A 25,759-nucleotide genomic window follows, 5' to 3' on the forward strand; every position below is an offset into this window, starting at 1 on the left:
TTCTCTGAAATAAGATTTTATAAAACCCTTAGTATACTGTTGCTTACAAGGAATTACATTTTTTTCTGTCATTTTTTTCAAATTAACATATAGCGTATTACTCGTTTCAGAAGTACAGGTCTGTGATTCATCAGTCTTATATAATACCCCGTGCTCATTAGATCCCATGCCCTCCTTAATGTCCATCACCCAGTTACCCCATCCTCCTACCCCCTCCCCTCCAGCAACCCTCAGGTTGTTTCCTATGATGAAGAGTCTCTTATGGTTTGTCTCCCTCTCTGGTTTCGTCTTGTTTTATTTTTTCCTCTCATCCTCTAGAATCCTCTGTTTTGTTTCTTAAATTTCACATATCAGTGAGATCCTATGATAATTGTCTTTCTCTGATTGACTTATTTTGCTTAGAATACCCTCTAGTTCCATCCACATAGTTGCAAAAGGGAATTACATTTTATTTAAACCTTTAAGAAAGAACATATTCATAATCACTAAGTTTATAATTGAAGAACTGATATATTTATTTACTAATAAAAACTACATTTCAATAAAACATTAATCGGCCAAATTAATGATATTTTAAGAAGAAAACATATAAACTGGTATCAAAATGACAATTTTTAAAGAAAACATTATTACAATCAATTATTAAAGTTTTTCAAATAAAAATGGTAGGATATATTGCAATTCAAATGAAGACGCATGTGACTTTCCTTTATAGAAGTCTTCAGATGAAAGCATACATAATTTTAGAAATCTACACTGTTAAAGCATAAAATTGGGTCAGTCCCTTAAGATTTCTTTAATTCTATAATTGTGTGTGTGTGTCTGTTGTAGAGTAAATACTGATGTTCCAATTTTGGAGTAGCAGTACATTGCTACTTGTAGGTACTGTTTATTGATACAAAGAACTATAGAATGTTTATGGCTGAAAGAGTCCTTAAATATTATTTAGTAAACATGCTCAGTGAGCATTTTCTTTTTCATTTCTGTAACCTCAGGAAGAATTAGAACCAATGTCGTTTGCTCAGTTTGGAAAAAGAACTTGTCTTTTTAAGTCTTTTAACCTCTTTTGGTGAAAGTTTCCATTTAGGAAAAAAGATGACAAACATCCTGATTTTTTTTTTGTATCTTCCTTATTATTACACCAAACTATTATACCTCTCTCAACTGATATTTATACTTCCTCACCTTTCAAATATTATTGCTTCTAAAACTTATAGTACATCTTCAAATCCATTTAAGCCCACAATGACTAAAGCCACAAATAACTAGCTGCTAATACCAAAAGATCTTTCTCAATTGTTCCGATACTTGATTTCCTTGAAGTATGTGACACTCAAACATCTGATTTTTCCTTAAACTCCCTCCATCCCCTGGCTTTTTTGGCTTCATTCTCTGGGCAGCCTTCTCGTTCTTTTTAACTTCTATCTAGTATTTAAATGCTAGCATTCTGGGTGTTATATGCAACTAATGAATCATTGAACACTACCTCAAAAACTAATGATGTACTATATGTTGGCTAATTGAACTAAGTAAATAAATGAATAAATGCTAGCATTATTTAGGGCTCAGTCCTTAGCCAGCCATTCTTGCTATTATACCTTTACTTCAGGCAAACTCATCTATTTTTATGGTATTAACTTCCCCAGATGATTTTCAAATCTGTAAGATCCTTATATCCCACTACGTACTACTTCTTCATGTCCCATAAATGCCTCATGAGTAATATTCTAAGTATGAATTCATCAAATATTTATCAAACCTGTTCTTGTTCTTTCATTCCAACTGCCTACTCTTGGTTCAGATCCTCAGCATTTCTCCACTGAATTACTGCAATAGAGCAGTCCAGGGATTCTGACTCACTATGTGTATGGTAGTAGGGTCTAGGCATCTGTAGTTTGGAAAAAAACCTCCTCAGGTTACTCTAATTTGCACCCTTGGTTAAGAACCACTATGACAGATTGACAGGTCTAATTCTCACCATGTCCTCCTTAGTCCATCCCCTCAAAAACTACTACCAAATAAACTTTCAAAAATCAACTCTAATTTTATCCTTACCCCTATTTAACACCCATATATAGCCCAAATCATGCACAAGCTAAAGTCTAAACTTATGGGTATAGCATATTAGGCCCTTCAGGATCTAGTATTCACCCTCCTCTCCTGCCATTTCATCTTCCCATTTAGTGAGTCAATACAGAGCTGCTAATAGTTCCCCAGACACAGCGTGTTGTGTTTTATGGTATGTTTTATACTTTATACTTTACCATATGTTTTATGGTGTTTTATACTCCCATGCCTTTGCACATGCTATTCCTACTCCCTAAAAGGTGCTCTTCTGTGTCACAGACTTGCATGTTTCAAAATTCAGTTCAATAAAGTCCCTTTATTAAGTCCCTTCTGTGCCATCTCATTAGTTTGTCAAAAGTTTATCACTATACTTTACACTTATACAGAAATGTATCTTTATATGTCTGCATAGTCATTTGAAAAATATTACTGATTTCCCTCTATGTACCAAATATTACCCTAAGTCCTAATTATTAAATGGTGAACAAAATAGTCATGGTCCACATGGTATCAAACTTAAAGGCTATTATGGGTATTAGCAAAAACAAGGAAACATACAAATTAATTTTTAATTACAAATTGTGATATACACTATGAAGAAATAGAACAGGGAAGTATGAGAAAGAATAAAGGAAATTACTTCAGAGAGAAATCTTTTAAAAAGCAGTATTTGTGCTGAACCTAAAGGAAGAGTAGCTGTTGGTAATTCAGAAGCAAAAAAAAAAAGAAGGAAGAGTTTCAAGAAGAGGGAAAAGCAAGTGTGAAAGTCCTCAAGTACAAAAGAAGAGCCTCGAGCATTCAGGAAACTGGCTAGTACATAATGAGCAGGAAAACAAGATGAGGTTAGAAAGGCAACAGAAGGGGCGCCTGGGTGGCTCAGTCGTTAAGCGTCTGCCTTCGGCTCAGGTCATGAACCTAGGGTCCTGGGATCGAGCCCCGCATAGGGCTCCCTGCTCAGCGGGAAGCCTGCTTCTCCCTCTCCCACTCCCCCTGCTTGTGTTCCCTCTCTTGCTGTCTCTCTCTCTGTCAAATAAATGAATAAAATCTTAAAAAAAAAAAAAAAGAAAGGCAACAAAAGCTGGATCATATAAGGTTTTGTAGGAACTGTGAAGGAATGTATATTTCAAATGCAACAGGAAGCAGTCAAAAGGTTTGACAGCAGGGTGAACATGATCTGACTTACATTTCTAGAATATTATTCTGGGGTTCTCTGGAGAAAACAGTTGGTAGTGGGGAGAGAGGAACAGTGAGGAGAGTAGACACAGCAAGATCAGTTAGTAGGCTACTGCAAAAAATCCAAAACAAAGAGGAGGAGATCCTGGACAAAGGTGGTGAGAGTCCAAACGGAGGATAGGAGATGGGCTAGAGATATTTTAAAGGCAGATTAAATAAGACTTAATAGCAGGTTAGATGTGGGAAGTGAAGAAAAGGATAGAAAAATGGTTTCAGTTCTTCTAAGTTGTATGCAGAGCAAAGGGTGATGATATATTTTTTTCCTTTTTTATTTACTGAGATGAAACACATTCCCATTCTAGGTTCTACTCCTTAAGGACAGACAGAACTAGGTTTAATAATCATGTCCTCAGCAATTAGTAAAATATCTGGCAGGCAAAGAGCACTCAATATATATTTGTTGCATGTATACATAAATATATATAACAGACCAAATGAACAAACTCATAAGGCACTGAATAAATAATTATAATGAAAATCAAAAGTAAGAAAATTCATACCGAACTGGAGTCTGTGGAAGAATCACATTCACCTCTTCATCAGTGTTACTTTTTCGTGGTGTTCTCTGCATTTCAAAACTAAATAATGATAAGCAAAGTCATTCAGATTGAAAATGCACAATTTGTGTTTTATGAGTCAAAAGAGCAGTATATTACTTGTTGCCTTCATACCATCATACAAAATGGTAACTTAGTAACAGAAGTGATAGGAAACAGATGATCCAAAAGCTGCTTAAATAAATAAAATTTTGTTTTTCACCATTGTTTTTCAGTTGGGTTTCTTCTACTAGGTTTATGAAAAACAGGTGCACAAATCATTAACAATTTTTTAAAAGTGAAAGTTAGATGCTATCTCTAGATGTTAGATGGTATTATGAACTGAGCTGTTCAGTATTAAAAAATATCAAAGCAAGTTTTTCAGTCATTATGCCTTCCAAAAACTTTCCTTTGACTTAAATAAAATTTGAAACATTTTATTTGCATTTAATGTAAAAGTTATATATATTTTCAGCTAAACATTAAAAGATTTCATGCTAAAGACATAAACATACTTATAATCATTCAGATTTTTTGCAATTACTCTCAATCTACTTTAGAATTCTACATGATAATTCAAGAGAATATACTTTTGTATTAACATTTACAAAAAAAAGAACCACGCAAGTAATAGCAGATGAAAGGGTAGGAAAAAGAGAGACCACTACTTAAGTAAACTAAACTAATTACTTCAACAATTTTCTTTTAGTGCATGTTTTAAAATTAAATTCAGCTTAATAAAAAAAAATAGTGCTAGAGATGACAATTCACATTAAATCTCTATTTGTATATTATATGCTTAGAATACTGATTACCTTATTATTAGCTTTATAGAAAGGCACTTGAAGTAATTTATTATAAATGATATTTAAAGATCATGAAGTTAAATAAAAACCTATTTAATCTATCTATATTAAAATCAATCTATAGCAAAAGCATCTAAACAAATAAAATTAGACCATGTACAATACCTGTCTACAGGATCAGCCTGAAGAGTTTTATCATGATCTAGAAATAATCTTGCATCAAGATCTTTGTTTTTAAGGTAAATCTCTTCATATTGTTTAGAGAGACTTTCCACCTCAAAAGAAAAAACAATTCTGATGATTATCCTTTTCATATCATTACATCTCTCAGTCCACAGAAGTACAGATTTAAAGACTCTATGTACATACATTTCATTTATACAGAGTTCACATGCAATAAAAATAAAGCATATCTAAAAGTGAAAAATTCCTATTTTTTAACTCTAATTTTAAACTGATTTTATGCATGCATCCTGTTCCTTAGAATTTTATGTAGACAGTGATCACCAATAACACAAAACAGTAGGTATTATTATATAAATTGCCAAGATCCTCCAAACATCTCCTACATCCCTCACTTCTAATCTTCCACTATGCTTATCAATATAAAAATATTTTTCAAACATAACAAATCCTCTTGATTATATATTCTCCCTATCTTTTCTAAATTGTTTGATGTACTCTAACTCCCTTTAGTTAAGTGTCTTGGACAAGAGTATTAGCTCAATTAATTAGCCCAATTAACAGATTTGCACTATGTATTCCTAATCCCAGATATTTCTTCATTTGCTAGAATCTGTAATTCTTTTACAAGTTCTGATTCATAATTTTCTAATCATAATTTAAAAACCAATGCCCAACAGACAACTACCTGGCATGACTTCTGCTATGACTTTAAAGTCTGAGGGTTTCTAACCCGAGAGAACTAAAATCACATTTCAAAAGGAGTGGCAGGAAGAAATCCAGTTAAATATAAATTTTTTGTCTAAGTTTTTTAGGTAAAACAGCCATTCACATTGATTAAGTTTAATCATTGTTCCTGCCCGATCTTAGTGAGGCACTAATTATCAATCATTTATTTGATTGGGAGCTATTAGTGCTATATGAAAAATGCTGGGGTAAATGTAAGGTTTATCTTAAGATTTCTATTAAAACTGACTAACATAACATAATAAAATTTAATTTAATTAAAAAAAAACGTAATCCTTTCTAAAGGAAGAAAAACTACAGTAAGTGTCCAAGACTCTTTAGAGTTGTGAACAGCCTATTTTTTGGTACATCAGTTAATAAGAAAACTCAGTAACACAATATTTGGCCCCTTTTCTTGCCTCTCTAGTCTATCTCACCAGTCTTCTCTCCTGCACCCCCATCCTAATGAATTAGTTGGAGTTCACTGAACAGACCACACCATCACATATCACTGTCCCGTTGAATCTGTCATTTCTAACACTGGAAATGCCATTTCTCAAAGCTTACTCAGCTCAGAAATCACACCTCCACACAGTTTTCCACAAAACCAATCTGCCCCACTTTGGATTAGGTGGCCCTCCTCTGAGATACCACAGCAACTTGTGCATACTTCTACCAGACACCTGCAGATTCCTGTAGTGTTCTCTTTCTTTGTTTTTCTCCCACTAACACTTTAATGACAGTGACTGTGATAACTCACAGTTATCTCAGAGATAATATCTAAGAGATATTATCTCTTATGGATAATATCTAGCACAACGCCTGGAATATATTAACACTCAATAAATAACTGTTGGATGAGTAAGTTTATTAATTCAAGGACTAGTCACCAATTTGGGTCACAGAATCAGCAAACTAGCTATCTGATTTCATGTCTTTTGGTCTTGGTAACTAATGCCAGGTACTTCTAAAACATTCCTTTATCCCTGAGTACTTGTTCTTCATTTATCTAAGCATCCTTTTCTCCACATATTTCATCTTACCACATAAAGTTCTCAGTTGTTCTGTTCTCATTGAAGAGCAAGACATTTGAGGCAAAATGTGAAAAGAAACAGATAGATGGATAGCACACCACTAAGTGTGTGCATATATAATCACAGCTGTTTCAACTGAATTTATTTTAAATGAGGTAGTTTAAAATATTCAAAAGAGATGCTCCACAATACAGTAATGCCAATCATGTTGATGGCATCAATCCATGTATCCTATGCTTAAGGATGCATAGCAAATGAGAATCAAATTTGATTGTGCATATTTAGTTATATTTAAATATAACAGCATTCAGAAATTCAAAAGCCTACACTTTGATTTTTGAAAAATTTTAGTACAAATCAATTTTTAGTGCAAATTACAAATGCTGCTTATTTATACATCTGAATATATATTCAAAAGGGTTTTCTGTTACTTATATAAAGTTGGTTCACCAAAATTCTCCTTAGATTTCTTTCCTTGGGCAAAAAATATTTAATAAAAAGTAATTTTAAGAAACTAGACAGCTACTCCTCCCTCCCAAAAGTCCCAAAATACATTAACTTTTTACTAATTAAGTTTTCTTTCAGATTACCTCTGGAAGTCCATTAGAAGCTACAATTCCAAGAGAATTCATAAAAGGTATGAAATTTTTGAAATAAACATTTTTCACCTGAAAAAGATAAAGTTACAACATAGCCATTAAACTAAAAAAAACTTAATCTTTGTCACAATATATTAACACTAGAAGGAAAGTGTTAACTGACATTACATTCAACCTAGTGATACTTATTTATAATTATTCAATTATTTACTTTTTAACTTATGTGAGGCAGATTTTAAGTCTTAGAATGGAAGTATAGTAGAGAACTATTAATGAAAGAGGATTTATAAGAAGAGAACCCATTGAAACCACAACTTCAATATTCTACATTTAACAGATGATGAAAAGATGGCTCAAAAAAATTAAGCAACTTGACCAAAGTTACACAGCTAGGAAGTGGAGGAAGGGGCAGCGCTGGAATTAAAACCCAATCTATCATCACAGTCAAGACTCTTCTCTATACTGTTTCTGATTTCTCCCTAAAGCATATTTTTAGGCCACTTCACACTCACCATCTGATAGCTAGCTAAGGAAATATCAAGTCAATTATTTTAGCAAAAATTCAAGAGAATAGCCTATTTTTACAAGAAAATAATTTCACACACGTAAAGAATACCCAGTAATTCAATTCAAAATCAAATAACAATATTTTGTAGAATGATGCAGTTTCCTACCAAAGCACCTTACATTTATTTAACATGGATAATAAAGACTGTAATCAGGAAACCTGGAGTCATATTCCTGCCTGTTCTACACTTGCAATGTGTTAGAAAATTTTAAACAACTTACTTATTTAACTTTTCCAAATTTGAAGTCTACACTTATTAAGGTGGAAATAATATCAGTTCATATCTTCTTCAAAGTAAGTTGCAAGAATTAGGCTTCTGTAACTTATTAATTTTGTTTTCTAATTAACTCCCATTGAACTGGAGTATTTATAAAGTAGGTAGTTCTAGTTAACCATTTAGTTTTAATTAACCCATAATTATATAGCCATTAATGTAACCAACCAATAGTTATATAACCAAAAATGCTGTATCTAAATAACCAAGTGTCAATTAATGTCAATTACTACCATAGTTTTTAATCAGTTATACTTTAAAAATAATCCCTATAAATATTCTAAATTACAAAAAGTTATTTAAAATGAAAAAAATTTTAATGACTCATTCCTGATTTTAGAAATGAAATTTTATAAGTAGTTCTGAAACCCAGAGAATTAACAACCAGGAATTAGAAAACTGCATTTATGTATATTCATTATCTTGAGGGACTTAGCAATAGACTGGATTAAAAAAAATATTTCAACTACATTTGTGAGCTTATTAGCAGAGATTATTTGTGATCCTAGAAAAGTAAAAAAGTAAACCTATATGTATAAGGTTGATACATCTACAACCACAGGTGTATCTTTATTGAAACTGACAAAAGCCCACAGTGCTAACATTAAGATAACCTGATAAATCATTCCAACACTTCTTAAACTAGATTTTGAGATCACCCTCCATTCCTTCCCAGAGTTGACAGAGAAATTTCAAAGATGGAACATTTCACACAGCTATCTGGTGGTAGTGAACTGTGGACAATACAACCATCTATGAGAGAAACAGCATAGTACACTGAAAGCAGCAACTGGTAGCAGATTTCCCAAAGTCTAGCCCTGTTAGTAATTAGCTATCAATCTCTGGAAGTTCATTTACTCATTACTAAAAGGAGGCTGAGTACATTATTCCTAAGACTCCTTCCAATTCCAACACTCCCGATTCTATGAACAAGATAAGCAATTCCATGGTGTTCATGTGTATTCTCTACCAGCCACTTCATCTGGTGTAATATTTGGAAAGAGCAGATAGGCTGAACAGAAACTTCATGCTGATATTACTTATCATTAAACCAAAACACCAGGGTTTTCTTAGGGTATTTTAAAACATTAGGGGTTATCACTAACCACAGAGGAATCAAAGAACAAATTCATTTGAAAAATACTGCCATAAAGATGTACCTTTTCAGTGATTCCTGAGTAAGGGAGCTACTCTCTTTAAAATCAAAATAACTGAACATGAAAATAAATTTTTTCTAAATATTTTCCTGCAAAAGAATTGGCACTAAGTACAAAAGCAAGCTTGTCATGAAAGAAGTATATACTGTTAGGAAGAACTTACATCTAAATCTACTTCATTTTAAAGAAATCATGAAGTTAAATTACCTCATCTATATTACATTCATGTTCTTTACAGAGAACTTCAATAATTCTTGTATCATTTTCTAGTTGTTTTGCTATCCGTGCACTCCTGTTCTGACCTCGCCTTGGTGTTCGAGGTGAACCATTAAAAGGTATTACAGCTGTTTCTGTAAAAATGGTAAATTAGATAAGAACAATTGCACATTCCACTGTATAAAATAATGAAGTATTCTAACTTGGGAGATGAGAAATAATTTTAGTAACATTCTGCTTTTATTTATTAGGCTTCATTAAAAGGCTAACAGTTTCATCTATTTATTGATTATCTATTTTAGGTTATGTACTGATAACAGTTTTTGCTATTAGGCAAATATGGAGAAGGCAAGGGAAACAGCCAACTTAAAAACTAATTCTAAATGTATCCTACTCAGTCTGTAAGGGGAAAAAATGTTTTCTATCTTAAAGAGTCTTAAAAAAAGTATTTATGGATTCAATTGCTAGACATATTATAAAAGTAAATTTTAAAAGTTTAAGCTAATACCATAGTAAATAATTTTTTTAAAAGTATATAAATATTATGTGGTAAAGGGTGATTTAAAAAAAATCTCCTGTATTACTTTGAGCATTTCCAATTCAAACTGAAAATGAATTCAGCTATTAAAGAGATAACAGATGACTAAGTATGAAAAGTATTAATTGCCTCCAGGCCTGACCAACAATTTACAGAAAACTGAGAGAATACAGGAACATGTTAAACTATACAACAGGACATAATCAGAAAAAATTAAACCACGAGAAACCCCACACAATAAACCCCCTAATTATTTAATAAATAAATTATAAGGAAAAAAAGAGAAAGACAAATGGAGAAGGAAGTTTTTTAAAAGTCTCAAAAGTGTATCAACCAATCATAAGATATAGATCTCATTTAGATTCTGATTTAGTCAACCTGTAAAAAAAGTTTTAAAATCACTTTTATAAGACAATTGAAAATCTGAACACTTACTAGATATTTGGTGGTATTAGGTTAAGAAACTATTAAGTGATTTTTAGGTGTGACAATGGTAGTCATTATGCTTTTTAAAAAGACTATATTTAGAGATACATACTAAAATTTATAAGGATGAAATGGTATGCAAAGATGTGCTTCAAAATAATATAGTTGATGCAACTGGGCAGTAGATGGGGCTATAGAGAGACCATAAGTTATATGTTGAAGTAGGTAATTTAAGGACCTGGGGCTTATTATACTACCGTCTACTTTTGTATTCACTTGAAATTCTCCATAATAAAAAGTTAATTAGAAGTTTACCTTACTCAGTAAATTTATCACCTCATCCTGGTTTCTCTTTAACATAAGACTTAGAAAATTAAAATGTACTTTAATAATCCAAAAGAACAATACCTGTCAACCTAAAGTAACATCCTACATCAATTTAGTAAACTTATAACATTGAAAAAAAGTGAAGAAAAAGCATATAATCTTTACAGATTCAGAATTTTTAAAAATATATTTGTTTTCTATTTTTTTCTCCTGTTCTATATGTGGTTTCTGCTATTGACCTTTTTCTGTCAAATGATGTTCAACACATTTTAAAAATTCTGCTCCAGACTCACTTCCCATGAAGTTATAGTTCAAAAAGATTAATTAGGCTTCAGCTTTTCAAGCACTTCCAACAACACTGAGACTTCCATGTTTTGATCTGTCCTCTATTATTTTTAGTATTATTAATACTTTAATCATTTTAGGACCAAGGAATCAGTTCAGCCTTAGTTAAGTTTACATTTTTGTGTGATATAAGTGATTTTGAAATTCTACTCTTGATGCCACCTCTTAAAAGAAGCAATTCCATTCTAAGAGGAATATACTTGTCTTTGCTTAATGCTATCTATTTCAGCAAGAGTTATTTTTAATTTTTTATGTTTAATTTTTTTTAGCAACAGTTACTTTCATTTAAGAACACTTCCCACCTCATCACCCACTGAGGTAGATCAATTACAACTCATATGCAAAAAAAAATTTGTCACATAATAATCATAGCATCCAATAATACAAATTAGGTAATCTCCTCCAGCAGAATGGGCCACTCTTTCTCAAGAAGTTTCATTCATATCTGTGCCTTACCTCTTAACTTTCTCTTTACTGGGAATATGCTATCCCAACTTCCCCTAATACTCAAATGCTATCTACCCTTCAATACTCCGTTCAAATCCACCTCTTTTATAAGGTCTTCCTTGGTCTTCCCCAGCTAAAAATCTTCCTTGCTTCCTGAACTCTCACAGCATTTACTGTATTTTGGCCCATACCACTTAGAAAGTGGTCATATACTGCTTATTTGCTTACTTGTTTTATCTCTATACTTCTATATCCTATAATACTTGAGGGCAGAGTCCACGTCTGATTTATTTTTTATCATTCCTTTAGCTCTAGAACCATGTTTTGGTCCCAGTTGACATTAAATAAACAACTGCTGAGTAATGATGTAGGAGATGCATAAATTATTTAAAATACTTACTATATGGTTCTTTAAGCAATGCAGGAGGTGAGAGTTTAATAAAATAGTCAAGGACACAGAGCATTAACTGAAATGAGATGACGAGATCATCCTCCATTTGTAACACTTCCCCTGAAAATAAAACAGGTTTACAATGTAAAGTAACAGATCAGAGACTGAGATTGAGATCTTTAAAACAGGGAAAATTGTGGGTATGGGCATATGCATATACTGATTTATTCAAGAATAAAGGCATGTTAAAGAACTTAATTTTTTGTTTGTTTGTTTTGCAAAACCTCAGATTTGAAATACATAAAAATATAAATAAAAGTACATGAAGTTATGAAATAAATGAAGTATAAGTCTACCATGAGATTTTGACATCTAGCAATTATTATTATAGTTCATTCCCTATGTCTAAATTCATTTTGTTTTTTGCTTTTTTAAACTTATTTCCAGTTTTGGTAAGAGCTATAGAATTTATTACTTCTGAAAATAATTTTGAAGTATGCTACATAGTAATCTTTAATTCTATTTATGAAACCTCACATATTTTTTATTTTAACCACGCTACAAAATATTACCACAAACAAAGCCATTAATAACAAGATTAACATATAACTGAAAAGTCATCTATAAAGTAATTATTTAGCAAAAAAATCTTAAAAAGTAAATATACAACTGGAGAGCTGTGAGAAAATGAATGCATATAATAAATACCTGAGGAAAAAATAATGTAGCTATACAAATCATAATCAAATATAGCTATGATATATTTGCTTGTTGCTCTAGAAGTTTAATTTGGCTCACTTTCTATCTTCTTGGTATCTGACTGCTAAACCATTATTAATCCCAACAAATACTGAAGGTATAGAAACTATGTGAAAAAGCAGATAACCCTGCATCTGGCAGGTTTTTTAGATCCATAGGTATAGTGCAAACATATGTTTGTAACAGACTTAGAAGTATTAAGAAATACCATACAAGTAAAGGATGATATCAAGGATTTACAGCTAAAAGTAGTAAGGTGAAGTCAGATCAAAGAATTCTCCTCCAATACCCAATAAAATAAAAGGAAAAACTGTACTGGCTAAGTGTCAGTACCAACACCAAATTTAAGAGATACTGACTCAGAGGATCCTCATCTCCTCCTCTTCTGACTTGGAGGGAGGAGAAATTGCTGATGATGGGATAAGGGTAAAACAGAGGAAATAAACGATAACTAACTTTCTTTTGTTGTTGTTGTTTTGGGGGGGATTTTTGGTTTTGTTTTTTCTTTTTTATTTTTTTTGATAGCTAACTTTCTGACAAACACAAAGATTCCGGTATGCTATGCTGAACTGGAGACCAATATGAATCCCAACACAATCCCGTTATAGAAACAGGATGCAATTATCACTAGAGTGTTCTATTTTAGAGTTCATTCTAACAAAAATCTCAGAACGACAAAGACTCATATCATTCCAGGTGAATTCTCCACTTTCTCCCTCACCCCCTAACTAAAAGTAAGTAAAATAAAAAGCCCGTATTCATATTGTAGCTCTTTGGGGAACACAACTAGCCAAAGATAAAATGCAAAGAGAGTGAAAAGAGATTTATTCACACTACATCAGAGAGAACAGACCATCACACACCAACCACATCGGAGAAAGCAGAACATCAGGTCAGGATTGCCCACATAAAGTCCTAGTAACATGGGGAGGGGAGAGAGGACAAGAAGCACAGAGAATATGCAAACGTACAACAGAAAAGAAAAAAGAAAAGAAAAAATAGACTCATAACATAAGAAGAGAAAAAGAGAGAGAACCCAATCTGGAAGATAATCTATAAAAAGAAAATGCCCTACAACTCCTTGCACTAAGAAATAAAATACAAATTATATAAAACAACAAAAAGCTAAGGAAAAAGTGAGGACTAAATAACACCATTACAACATTACACATTTACATAGTTTATGCAAACAATGAATCATGGAACACTACATCAAAAACTAATGATGTCCTGTACGGTGACAAATGTAACATAATAATAATAAAAAAACATAGTTTAGCTCAAAATAGAAGACTTGAGACAAAAACAGTAAATGAGAAAAAGACCAAAGATCAAAATAATACAAGAAAAGAAAGTAAATATGGAGGACAAAAATAATCCAACATAAGACAGTTAAGTTCCTGGGGCACCTGGGTGGCTCAGTTGGTTAAGCATCTGCCTTTGGCTCAAGTCATGGTCCCAGGGTCCTAGGACGGAAGCCCGCATCGGGCTCCCTGCTCAGCGGGGAGCCTGCTTCTCCCTCTCCTTCTGCCTGCCCCTCCTCCTGCTTGTGCTCTCTCTCTCACTATCTGTCTGTGTCAAATAAATAAAATCTTCAAAAATAAAAAATAAAAAAAAAGTTAAGTTCCTGAAACATAACAGAATAGAATACCTAACTGAAGAGAATAACATTTAAAAATTTGTGTTAAGGCGTCTTTCAAATGAAGACCAGAACCTTCAGTTTAAAAAGAGATACAGTGTTATAAGAAAAACTAATATGAAATAATAAAAATCAAGAGATATTCTAGTTAAAGTATTGAACATCAAATTAAAAAAAAATCAAGTACTCAAAAGTAAGTGGGGGAGGGGATTAAAGCTAGTCTCCTATTTCTCAACAGCATTGTTCAATGCCAGAAAACAGTGTCCTGAGGAAAACAAATATGACACAAGAATAGCGTAGACAGCCAAGTAGTCCTTCAAGTATAAAGACTATGGGCATGATCCATAAACATGACAAACATAGGGAATGTAGTGCCAAAAAGCCTTTTTTGAAAAATTCCTTCTTGGTAAAATCCAGCCAGCTAAGGATGAATCAAAATAAAGAACTCAGAAATGGAGAAGTTATAACAGAGGAATGATAATAAGCTTAGAATCCACTGACATACAGAACTGAAACTAAACAAGTAATTATAATTACAGAATGGAATATAAATGTTATGATCTTTGATAATGTAATAATAATACAATGAGCAAATCTGAAAGTGATGGATGGGGACGTGACAGGAAGAGTGGTAATCCTGTACTAACATTCTTTTCCTTCAAAGCAGATTAATATATATTGCTTTAAATCAAAACACAAAGTAAAATAAAGATTCTAACCTTAATTTTTTAACAGTGCTTTTTCATAATCTTAGAGAAATATTTTAGGAAATAACACTGCTTACGTGACAAACATTTATCTAAATTTAAGCAACTCCTCCCATTTCTCTTGTTTATTTTCTTCTGTAAAGTTTGAGTAAAACTAATTTGTATGTTTACATGTTACACTATAATATCCTATTTTTAAAAAATTAGATGTTTGTGAATGCACACATCTCCAATCTTTTTTATCAGGTTCTATGCATAAAAATATACCTGAAATAACAATCATATAATTTTAATGATTATTTATTTATTTATGGGTAGGCCTGGGGTAATTTTTCTACATTTTTCTTTGCATTTGCTGTATTATTTGAATTCTGTATCATGAATATGTACCATATTTATAAAAACAGTAACATTATTCTTAAAAAAAAAAAGGAAGGAAGAAGGATTTTTAAAGGATATTAGAAACAGAAATGAAATGAGACATTTCCAAAGTTGCTTCCAGTGCCAGAATTACAAGAACTTGCTAACAGGTGACAAGCCACACAGAGAACTGGTGAGTGTGGGGAAATAACATTAAATTGGATAAAAAATTTTGAACCTAGTCCAAAAGAATTATTACATTTGAAACATTAACATGTAACAAACATAATGACTTTACCTTTAGCTAGTAAAAATGTGATCCAAGAAACTTTTAGCACCAACACAGAGTTTATTTCAGTAGATATCCTAGTAAACAAATAGAAACCAGAAAAAAATTTTTATACTGACAGTTTTCCAAACATCTCTTCTTTTTCCTTATTTTAAATTATAGGCCTAAGTTGATTGCATAAGAGAATACAATCCATTTTAAATGCACAATTTACAAACTAACTCAATTTGTCTCAATTCAGTTAGTGTTTTTACCAAGATATTTATAGTTAGCCCATACAGTAGTATATATTTTGTAAAGGAAATATTTAATATTTCAATTATAATCTAAAAATATGCACAAGAAGTGGTATACTATGATGTACTTGGTTTCCAGTTACTTAATACTTTTCTGCTCCTTGCTTTCTAATTAAAATCAACACTTATGCAGAAAAATAAAGGTTTGGATAACTCTACCAATTTAACACTATGCCTTGATAACCTGTTGATATTAACAACTGGAATAGATTAATATAACTAATAAACACATAATTTCCCTTTGTATCAATCATCTTCAATACCACCAGTTCAGTGGGGCAGAAAATCTCATATACTACTCATTCTGTTTCCAAAGAAAATCTCTAGAGCTCTTTCATGGGTATACGGCTGGAACATGTATCATACATTTAAAAAAATAATTTGGAAATTTTAATATATACTGTCACATTTACTCTTACACAAAAACTATGTTCTTGGTCTTAAGTTAATAAAATGCCAATATTAGACAATAACAGACACTCAAAAAAGATTAACTCAGTGAATTTGCCTTTTTCCCAGAACTGGTGATATGTTGCACTGAATCTACTTCCACCCTATTAGCTCTCCTTGTAGTAAAGGGCATATATTTCATACCATTTTCTTTGTGAGAAGATAAATAATCTGCATAGGGTTTAAATCTATGACCTTAATTTATGAAAAGCATGCTATAATCAATTAAACTAACCCTGGCATTATCAACATGTTTGGGATTCTTCCAGAAAAAATTTTTAAAAAACCAGAAAGATAAAAATAACTTGCTCTGAACTACTTACAAACTGCTGGGTTGTGTCAAATATATAAGTTCACATGTCCTAAAAGGAAGAAATAATTATATTCACATTATGGCTTTTTTTAAAAGTCATTTAAAAAATTTTTTCATGATTTAGAAATCAATTTTATCATGCTTTTTTCATATTATTTCAAGAAATATACATTTTAAGGGTGCCTGGGTGGCTCAGTTGAGTGTCCAACTTTTGGTTTTGGCTCACGTCCTGATCTGAGGATTGTTGAATGGAGCCCCACACTGGGCTCCAAACTCAGTAGGGAGTCTGCTTGAGATTCTCTCCCTTTCCTTCTGCCCCCTGCCCACTCATGTGCCCACTCTCTCCAAAATAAATCTTAAAAAAAAGTATACATTTTAAAGACAAAAAAACATAACATTATTTTAAAAAGTTAAAGTAAATTTTTCCAATACATGGCATTTCACGTATCACTGTAATATCTAATTACAAAAGGACTGGATTCCCTATGTGCATATGTAACTCAGAATACATTTTGTAATTAAATCTTGATCTAGTTAGAATCCCAGATCAGGTCATAAAAGCTTACTTAACTATTAGCCTCACTAAAATAACTCAACTTAAAAGTACTATAAAACCTATTTGTTGGGGCGCCTGGGTGGCTCAGCCAGTTAAGCATCTGCCTTCAGATCAGGTCATGATCCTGAGTCCTGGAGTCGAAACCCATGTCGGGCTCCCTGCTCAGTGGGGAGTCTGCTTCTCCCTCTCCCTCTACCTGCTGCTCTGCCTTCTTGTTCTCTCTTTCTCTGTCAAATAAATAAGTAAAATCTCAAAAAACAAACAACAAAAAAAACCCCTATTTGTTTAGGACAATGGAGGAGTTAGAATCTCCACAGACCTGCTTCCCAGTATAATAACTATAATTGGTTGAAATTATTTAAAAAATCATTTAAAGTCTCTGGAAATTCTCCTAAGGGCATACAGCAAAAAAAAGAAACATTTTTTCAAGAAAATGTACTAACTCCTGGCAAAAACAAAAATAGTCTGTGGAATTCAAAGCAAAACTCACTTCCTCCTCTCCAGTTCAGCATCATAAAGCTCTACCTTGGGCAGGTGCGGCCAAGACACAGGACTCCCTCTCTCCCCAGCTCCCAGCCTAGGACTATCACTCTGGGAAAGGAAGGTGACTGGCATCTCTAATCATCCCAAGCTTTGTGCTGTAGAACGTCTATCCCAGGCAAGAGGAGCTGAGGGGTCTGGGACTCCCTTCCTCCACTTAGCCCCCACTCATAGTGCAAAACTTCTCTTCCAGGCACAGCAGGTCAATACTGGGGCCTTGACTTCTCTTACCCCAGTTAGTTCACAGGACAGAGGTTTCAGACATTAAAGACAATCTGAGAAGACCAGGGACTATTACCTCTTCTCAGCGATACTTTTTTTTTTTAGAGAGAGAGAGAGAGAGAGAGAGAGAGAATATGTACAGAGGGAGAGGGAGAAGCAGACTCCCTGCTGAGCAGGGAGTCCTATGCAGGGTTTGATCCCAGGATGCTGGGATCATGACCCAAGCCAAAGGCAGATGTCTAACTGACTGAGCCACAAAGGTGCCCCCTTTTTAAGTTTGTTTTTTTTTTTTTTTGAGAGAGAGAGAGAGACAGTGGCACGTGCACGTGCACAGGGGCGGAGGAGCAGAGGGAGAGGAGAGAGACGATCCTAAGCAAGCTCCACGCTCAGCTCAGTGCAGAGCCAGACATGGGGTTTGATCTCATGACTGTGAGATCATGACCTGAGCTGAAACCAAGAGTTGGCCACCTAACCAACTGAGCCACCCAGGCACCCCCTCAGTGATACTCTTAAAGCAAAGGTGACATTCCAAAAGAAGAGGACATTGTCCCCATTCTGACCTCCCGAGCAGTGGCACAGAAATGATGTCCAGGGGAGAGGAAAGTCTTAAGAAAAAAGAATTTTTTTTTTTTAAATTCAAGAGAGAGACACAAAGCAAGAATGGAGAGCGGGGAGGAAGAGCAGAGGGAGAGGGGAGGAGAGCTGAACATGGAGCCCTATGCGAGGCCCAATCCCAGGACCCCGAGATCATGACCTGAGCCGAAGTCAGACACTTAACCAACTGAGCCACCCAGGCACCCCAAGAAAAAAGAGTTCTGAAGCTCTTTCCAAGGTAATTAACTATATTTGGAACACAGTGTGGGGACTTTCAAGGCTAAGTGCTATTGAAAACAATGGAAATTTTGGTGGTGAGAAAGTTAAGAGGAGGCTAGCAGTTCTATGAAAGCAACAAGCTAAATTCTAAATCACCTAAGAAAGAACCAGGTGAATAAACAGCTAAGAAGAGCTCTCCTGGAAAAAGAACAAGCCTCAAGGCTGACCTCAAAGCCTATTCTTGCAAAGGGAGCCAAATTTAATTGGGTCAGACTGTGAAGCAATTTCAGATGTGGGGTATTGTCAAAAAGAGCAAAACAGTCAGCAATTAGTGGAAGGTAACAGCTAGGTATTAACAAGAGATCAGGGGACAAGACTGTCAAAGAGAACCCCTTGAAAATGACTCACCTCAGAGTGACTGCCACATGCCCAATGGCTACATTGAAGAGCAATATCAGAGGCTACACACTATGGGACAAATAGACTTCACTGAAATAATACAGCTAGGCCACTAAACAACCTACCACAACAGAAAGCCCCAAGAGAAAGGAGAATCAGTATCTAGAGTTACTACAGTGTTATCAAAAATGTTCAGTTTTCAAAAATAAGTGAAATATGCAAAGAAGTAGGAAAGTATGACCTCTACATGGGGAAAAAAGCAGGCAAAAAAACCCAAAAAACAAAACAAAACAAAAAACTGCATTCCAGAGAACCCAGGTGCTAGACTCAACAGACAAAGACTACAAAGGAGCTACTATAAATATGTCCAAAGAACTAAAGGTAACCATGCTTAAGGAAGAAAGAAAGGTATTCTGACATTGTCTCATCCATTAAATATCAATAAAGAGAAATTATCTGAAAAGAACCAAATGGAAATTCGAGTTGAAAAGTACAAGAACCAAAATGAAAAATTCACTAGATGAGCTAAACAGTAGATCTGCACTGGCACAAGAAGTAAACACTAACTTGAAGATAGGTCAAAAGAGATTATGCTGAATGAAGAACAAAGAGGAGAAAAAAAGAAAAATGAAGAGGTTCACAGAAATGTGGTATACCAAAAAATATACCAATACATGTGTAATGTGAGTACCAGAAAGAGAGCTGGGGGTGGGGGTGGGGAAGTGTTGGGGAGTGGAAAGAGCAGAAAAAATTAATTTAAAGAATTAGCTGAAAACTTCCCAAATCTGATGAAAAACATTAATCTACATATCCAAAAAATATAAACTCCAAGTAGGATGAATATAAAGAAATCCACACCAGATATATCACAGTAAAACTGTTTAAAGACAAAGAGAAAATGAGGAAAGCAACAAGAGAAAAATGATGTAGTATGTATAAAGGAACCCAATAACATTAACAGCTGACTTCTCATGAAACAGTGAAGATCAGAAGGCAGTAGGATTACATATTAAAAGTGCTGAAAGAAAAAAAAAAGTTAACCAAGAATCACATCCAGCAAAACTATCTTTCAAAAGTGAAGATGAGCGGTGCCTGGGTGGCTTAGTCAGTTAAGCATCTGCCTTCAACTCAGGTCACGATCCCGGAGTTCTGGGATCGAGCCCCACATCGGGCTCCCTGCTCAGCGGAGAGCCTGCTTCTCCCCTGTCCCTCACCCAGCTCATGCTCTCTCTCTCAAATAAATAAATAAAATCTTAAAAAAAAAAAAAAAAGATGCGGCTATGCCCTTTAAAAAAAAAAAGTGAAGATGAAATAACGACATTCCCAAACAATAACAGAGAATTTGTTGATAACAGACTCACTTTACAAGAAATACTAAAAGAAGTTCTTCAGGTTGAAAACAAGTAACCCAAAACTAATTCATACCCACATGAAAAAACAAAGAGCACTGGAAAAGGTAATTATGTTATTATAAAAGATGGTATAACTGAGTATTTCTTCTCCTTTCTTCTAATTAATGTAAAAAGTAATTGTATAACATGGTATGTATATAATTATATTTTTGAACCTATTACATATAGGAATGTGATGTATTTGACAATAACAGCACAAAGGAGGTGGGTGAGATCAAAGCTGTATTGGACTAAACAAATGACACTATATGGTAAACCAAATCCACGGGAACAAATGAAGAGAACAAGAAATGGTAACAAGACAATTAAGGTAATAAACTGTATAAATATACACTCACTTTCCTCTATACTCTCAACTACTTTAAAAGACATACAATACAATGTTTATAAACCGATGAATGGATAGACAAAATGTGGTAAATCATACACAATGGTTTACTCCATAATAAAGAGTAACAAAGTATTGGAACTCCATAATACTCCACAGTAAAGAGTAACTAAGTATGGAAACATGCTACAATATGGATGATCCATGAAAATATGCTAAGGAAAGAGGTCACAAAAAATATGTAAATAAAAAATTTATGTTAGAAAATTACTATCTTAGGAGCACCTGGGTGGCTCAGTCGGTTAAGCATTTGCCTCTGGCTTGGGTCGTGACCCTGGGGTCCTGGGAGAGAGCCTCACGTTGGGCTCCCTGCTCAGCGGGGAGTCTGCTTCTCTCTCTCCCCCTGCCCCTCCACCCCACTTGTGCTCTCTCTCTCGCTGTCTCTCAAATAAATAAATAAAATCTTAAAAAAAAATTACTACCTTATAATAAAAAGCAGATAGTATCAAGAAAGAATTTTTATAATTATAGAAAAGATATTTAATGTCTGATGCACTGTTTTAAATTATTTTGTAACTTAATGTAACTCATAATAAAATGCTATCATACAGTGAAAGATAATTGCATTTAATATAAATCTGTGCTCATATGGTAGCCACAAGCACTTGCAGCTACTGAACACCTAAAATGTGGCTAGTGCAAATGTTGTTGTGCTATAAATGTAAATTACACACCAAAGTATTCAAAAATACTTATTATGAGAAAAAGAATGTGAAATATTTCATTAATAACTTTTGTATTAGTTTCGTTATTATTAAAATATAACTCATATAACATAAAATTAATTTTATGTTTAATTAAATTTATGTAATTAAAGTGTATAAATTCAGTAATTTTTAGTATATTTACTTTGTTTTACAACCATTATTAACTAATTCCAGATATTTCCATCACTCCCATAACAAACCCCATATCTATCAACAGTACTTCCCATGCCTGGCAATCACTATACATTCTGTCTTGGATTTTTGTGTACTTTATATGGACTTTTGTGTCTAGCTCCTTTCACTTAGCTTAATGCTTTCAAGGTTCATCCATGTTATAGTATATAATAGTATTTTATTCCCCTTTATGAATAATAATCCACTTTTTGGCTATTATGAATAATGTTGCTATGAACACCAGCGCACAAATTTTTGTGTGAATGATACGTGTTGAAATATTTGGGGATATATGGGTTAAATAAAATGTTAAAATTAATTTCACTTGTTTCAATTTTTTGTCATATAGCTACCAGAATATTTAAAATTCATGGCTTACATTATTATATTTCTCGGTGACAGCATTAATGAAGGTAAAAATAACTTTAAAAGCTACCATTTATCAGCCATCAAAAAGAATCTTGCCAATTGCAATGAAATGGATGGAGCTAGAGAGTATTATGCTAAGCAGAATATGGTCAATCAGAGAAAGACAAATACCGTATGATTTCACTCATATGTGGAATTTAAGAAACAAAACAGATGAACATAGGGGAAGGGAAATAAAAAAAAAGAGGGAAGCAAATCATAACGAGACAACGATAGAGAGCAAACAGGGTTGCTGGAGGGGTGGGGGTGGGGGATGGGCTAGATGGATGATGGGCATTAAGGAGGGCACTTGTGATGAGCACTGGGTGTTACATGTAAGTGATGAATCATTAAATTCTACCAATAGGAAACCAATATTATACTACATGTTAACTAACTAGAATTTAAATAAAAACTTAAAAAGCTACTGTTTATTACACACTTCGTATGTGCTGGAAGGTGAGCTAACCACTAACACTGTCTTCCTTAATTCTCACAATTACCCTACAAGGAAAGAATTACTGGCTATATTTTAGATTGAAATTGACGTTGAGAGAGGTTAAGTAACTTTTCCTAGCTCACATAGTCAGTAAGTGACTAAAGTAATATTCATACTTAGATCTGTTTAGCTTTTTTAAAGTGACCATAATCACTATGGCATACTGCCATATATATATATATATATATATACACACACACACACATACAGTCTGCTCTGAAATGAACAGGCTTTGATATCACAGTTAATTTTCCTAATTGCTCTTCAGTAAAAGGTACAAATAAGATACAAAAAACTCCACCAATCCACTTTAAGGCCAATAAACACTAAATTATCTCATATAACTAGTTAATAAAAATTCTAAATCCCTTTTACAAAGGCCTGAGTAATCTTTCAAGGTGAGATCTGACTGTCATTCCCAGCTTAAAATCCTGCAATGACTCCATTGTCTGCTGGGCAAAGTCCAAGCTCACTATCGGTCTGATCCCTTCCTACCTTTCAGCCATCAGCAGTATCAAAGTACACCATGCTACTGCTTTGCCTTTGGACACATGCTAATCACTCTGCCTGGGAAGCGCAGTCCCAGTTCCTACACATTTTGCTTGGTGAATTTATCCCTAAACCTGTTCAGACATTGCCTTCTCCTATAGTTTTTACTTGATCAAAAGTACCCCACAACTACCCTTCTTGCCCTTAAACATACACAATTATTTTGCCCACTATGAAATTTCTACTTTCCACATACAATCCTCTACCATACAGCATCACATGCATCATTGTACTTTTTTTATTAAAAAATATAATTTAGTTACTATATTTACTATAATCATAGTATCATTAGATTTTGTATCCCCCGCACCTAACTTATAGCTGAGTACTAATAGCCATTTAGTTAATGCTTGTTGCAGTTTCTTAATTTATTTGCAGTAAACAGCTGATAGCTAGCCTAAAGTTTCTTAAAGAATATTCTACAAACACTATTTCCAGAAGTTAACTGATTTTAAATACATATAAACATATATTAGTAGTCTAATCATTTAGGAAATGATAAACACAACAGATTCAACATGTTTTATTATACAGGACTTTTAAGAACCCTGGGTTGTGAATGTACAGTCTGACTCTTTAAGGTGGGTATAGTATGTAAATTCCCAAACTGCACCAGAAATTTTTTTTTTTATAAACATTCCTGGAAGGGCACCTGGCTGGCTCAGTTGATAGAACATGTGGCTTTTGATCTCTGGGTAAAGAGTTCAAGCCCCACGGTGGGTATAGAGCTTACTTAAGAAAAACAAAAAACAAAATGAAAACATTTGTGGAAAGTTTACTATGTTTATTATAGGTTCTGGACTCAGCACTGTCTGCATTATCTCATTTAACACATTAAAAAACGTAACAGGGTATGCACCATTATCAACTCGTTTACACTCTAGAAAACTAAGCACTAAAGTTGGGTAACTCACTTGTCCAAGATCACAAAAGTACATGCTGGAGCCCAGAGTAGAATACAAATCTGTCTGACTCAAAAGATTCCGTTCTCTTCAACATTAAACTGTACCAGAGCCTCTCTTTTTTGGTAGGGCATCATACCAGATACTGTTGTAGAGAAAATTTTTGTGAACTCTGACCTTGAACCCTACTTACTAATCTGAAATAGCCAGCGTTTTACAAAAACTGGCCTAAAGGAAAAACACAGGGCATGGGAGGTAGGAAGAACTCAAATACTTCAGAATTATCCATATAATATTCCACTTTCTAACTTTCTTTTCTAACTTCCTTTAGCCCCCACAAGAATGATAAATACAATGTATCACTAGAAGGTATGAAGGGTAAAGGAAAGAGGTAAAACAGAAATAAATATCCAAATAGATTTCTGATCTGAGATAGTAAAGCAAAAAACCTAGAAGTATCTAATTAAATTTATTATAGCAGGAAAAAAAAATCAGGATTGCACTCCAAATCATTCTCACTAAAATTCTGTATCTAGAAATAACCTGATAATTATAGATTTTGAGGTACTAGTCTTTACAGAATAGATTTTTTTTAAATATTGGCTTAGAGAAGTTTTGGCTTAAATTATTATACCGGTAACACATCCTCTTTAGAAATGCAAGTTACTCATACAAAACCTTGGTTAACATTTTGGTACTTCTTTTTCAGCTACTGTCATTCAGTGCATTAGTGTTAATACATAACTTCATTCAATACATACAACTTCTTTCTGCAGTTATAATCACAGTATATCCTGCTTTATTTATTTAACATTAGAAGCATTTTTCTCATATTGTTTTATTCCTCAACAAATTTTATATTTACTTAATATTAGAAGCATTTTTGCATATTGTTAATATTCCTCAGCAAATTTTATTTTACATTTATAATATTTAGTGTTTAGATTATATTTATATCTTACTCTTTACTTAAGTCATGCATAAATAGGTTGTTTCCAGCTTTTCGTTGGCTTAAATAATATTGTGATAAAAATTTCTAAAGCTTTTCTGTATTTAAGATAACATTCTTAGGATAAGTTCCAAGATATGAGTTAAAAGGCCATAAACAACTTTTAAGGGACAGAAGCATTCAGAAAAGTCCCAGTTAGGTTAAAAAAAAAAAGAAAAATTATATATACCATATATAATTTACATAAAACAATATCCAAAAGAAAGAAATATTCTAAATATGAAAACTAGTTATCTCCAGTATTAAAATTTAGGGTGATTCATATTTTATTTATGCTCTTCTGTGTTTTCCAAGTGCTTTATAATTAGTCTATATTCCTTGTACAAATTAATTTTTATTATAATAAAAAAAATCCCTTTTTTTTATGCAAATAGATTTTACTCTATTCAAGAAAAGACAAAAGAAAATAATGATGGCCAATGTGCTTATTACAATTAAAAACAAGGAGCAAGAAAAATTCCTTCAAAAGCCATAGGCCAATCTTGATTTTTCTCT

The 25,759-nt window shown here is 33.3% G+C and overlaps 1 protein-coding gene across 1 annotated transcript in view; it reads right to left on the reverse strand.

Moving 5' to 3' along the window:
* The window catches only part of RB1 (RB transcriptional corepressor 1), a 159,858-nt gene that overhangs the window by 92,491 nt on the left and 41,608 nt on the right, over positions 1–25,759 (reverse strand). Inside the window, exons 5-11 of the mRNA XM_028104473.2 lie at positions 16,697–16,735; positions 15,637–15,704; positions 11,883–11,993; positions 9,391–9,533; positions 7,176–7,253; positions 4,808–4,917; positions 3,801–3,878 (exon numbers count right to left, since the gene is read on the reverse strand). Coding sequence (XP_027960274.1) covers positions 3,801–3,878; positions 4,808–4,917; positions 7,176–7,253; positions 9,391–9,533; positions 11,883–11,993; positions 15,637–15,704; positions 16,697–16,735 — 627 coding nt within the window. The remainder of the gene's footprint in view (positions 1–3,800; positions 3,879–4,807; positions 4,918–7,175; positions 7,254–9,390; positions 9,534–11,882; positions 11,994–15,636; positions 15,705–16,696; positions 16,736–25,759) is intronic.

The sequence above is a fragment of the Eumetopias jubatus genome, unplaced genomic scaffold (genome assembly GCF_037043125.1).
Source record: "Eumetopias jubatus isolate StellerSeaLion01/CBP00866 unplaced genomic scaffold, mEumJub1_p1.0 scaffold_3, whole genome shotgun sequence".
Lineage (NCBI taxonomy): Eukaryota > Metazoa > Chordata > Mammalia > Carnivora > Otariidae > Eumetopias > Eumetopias jubatus.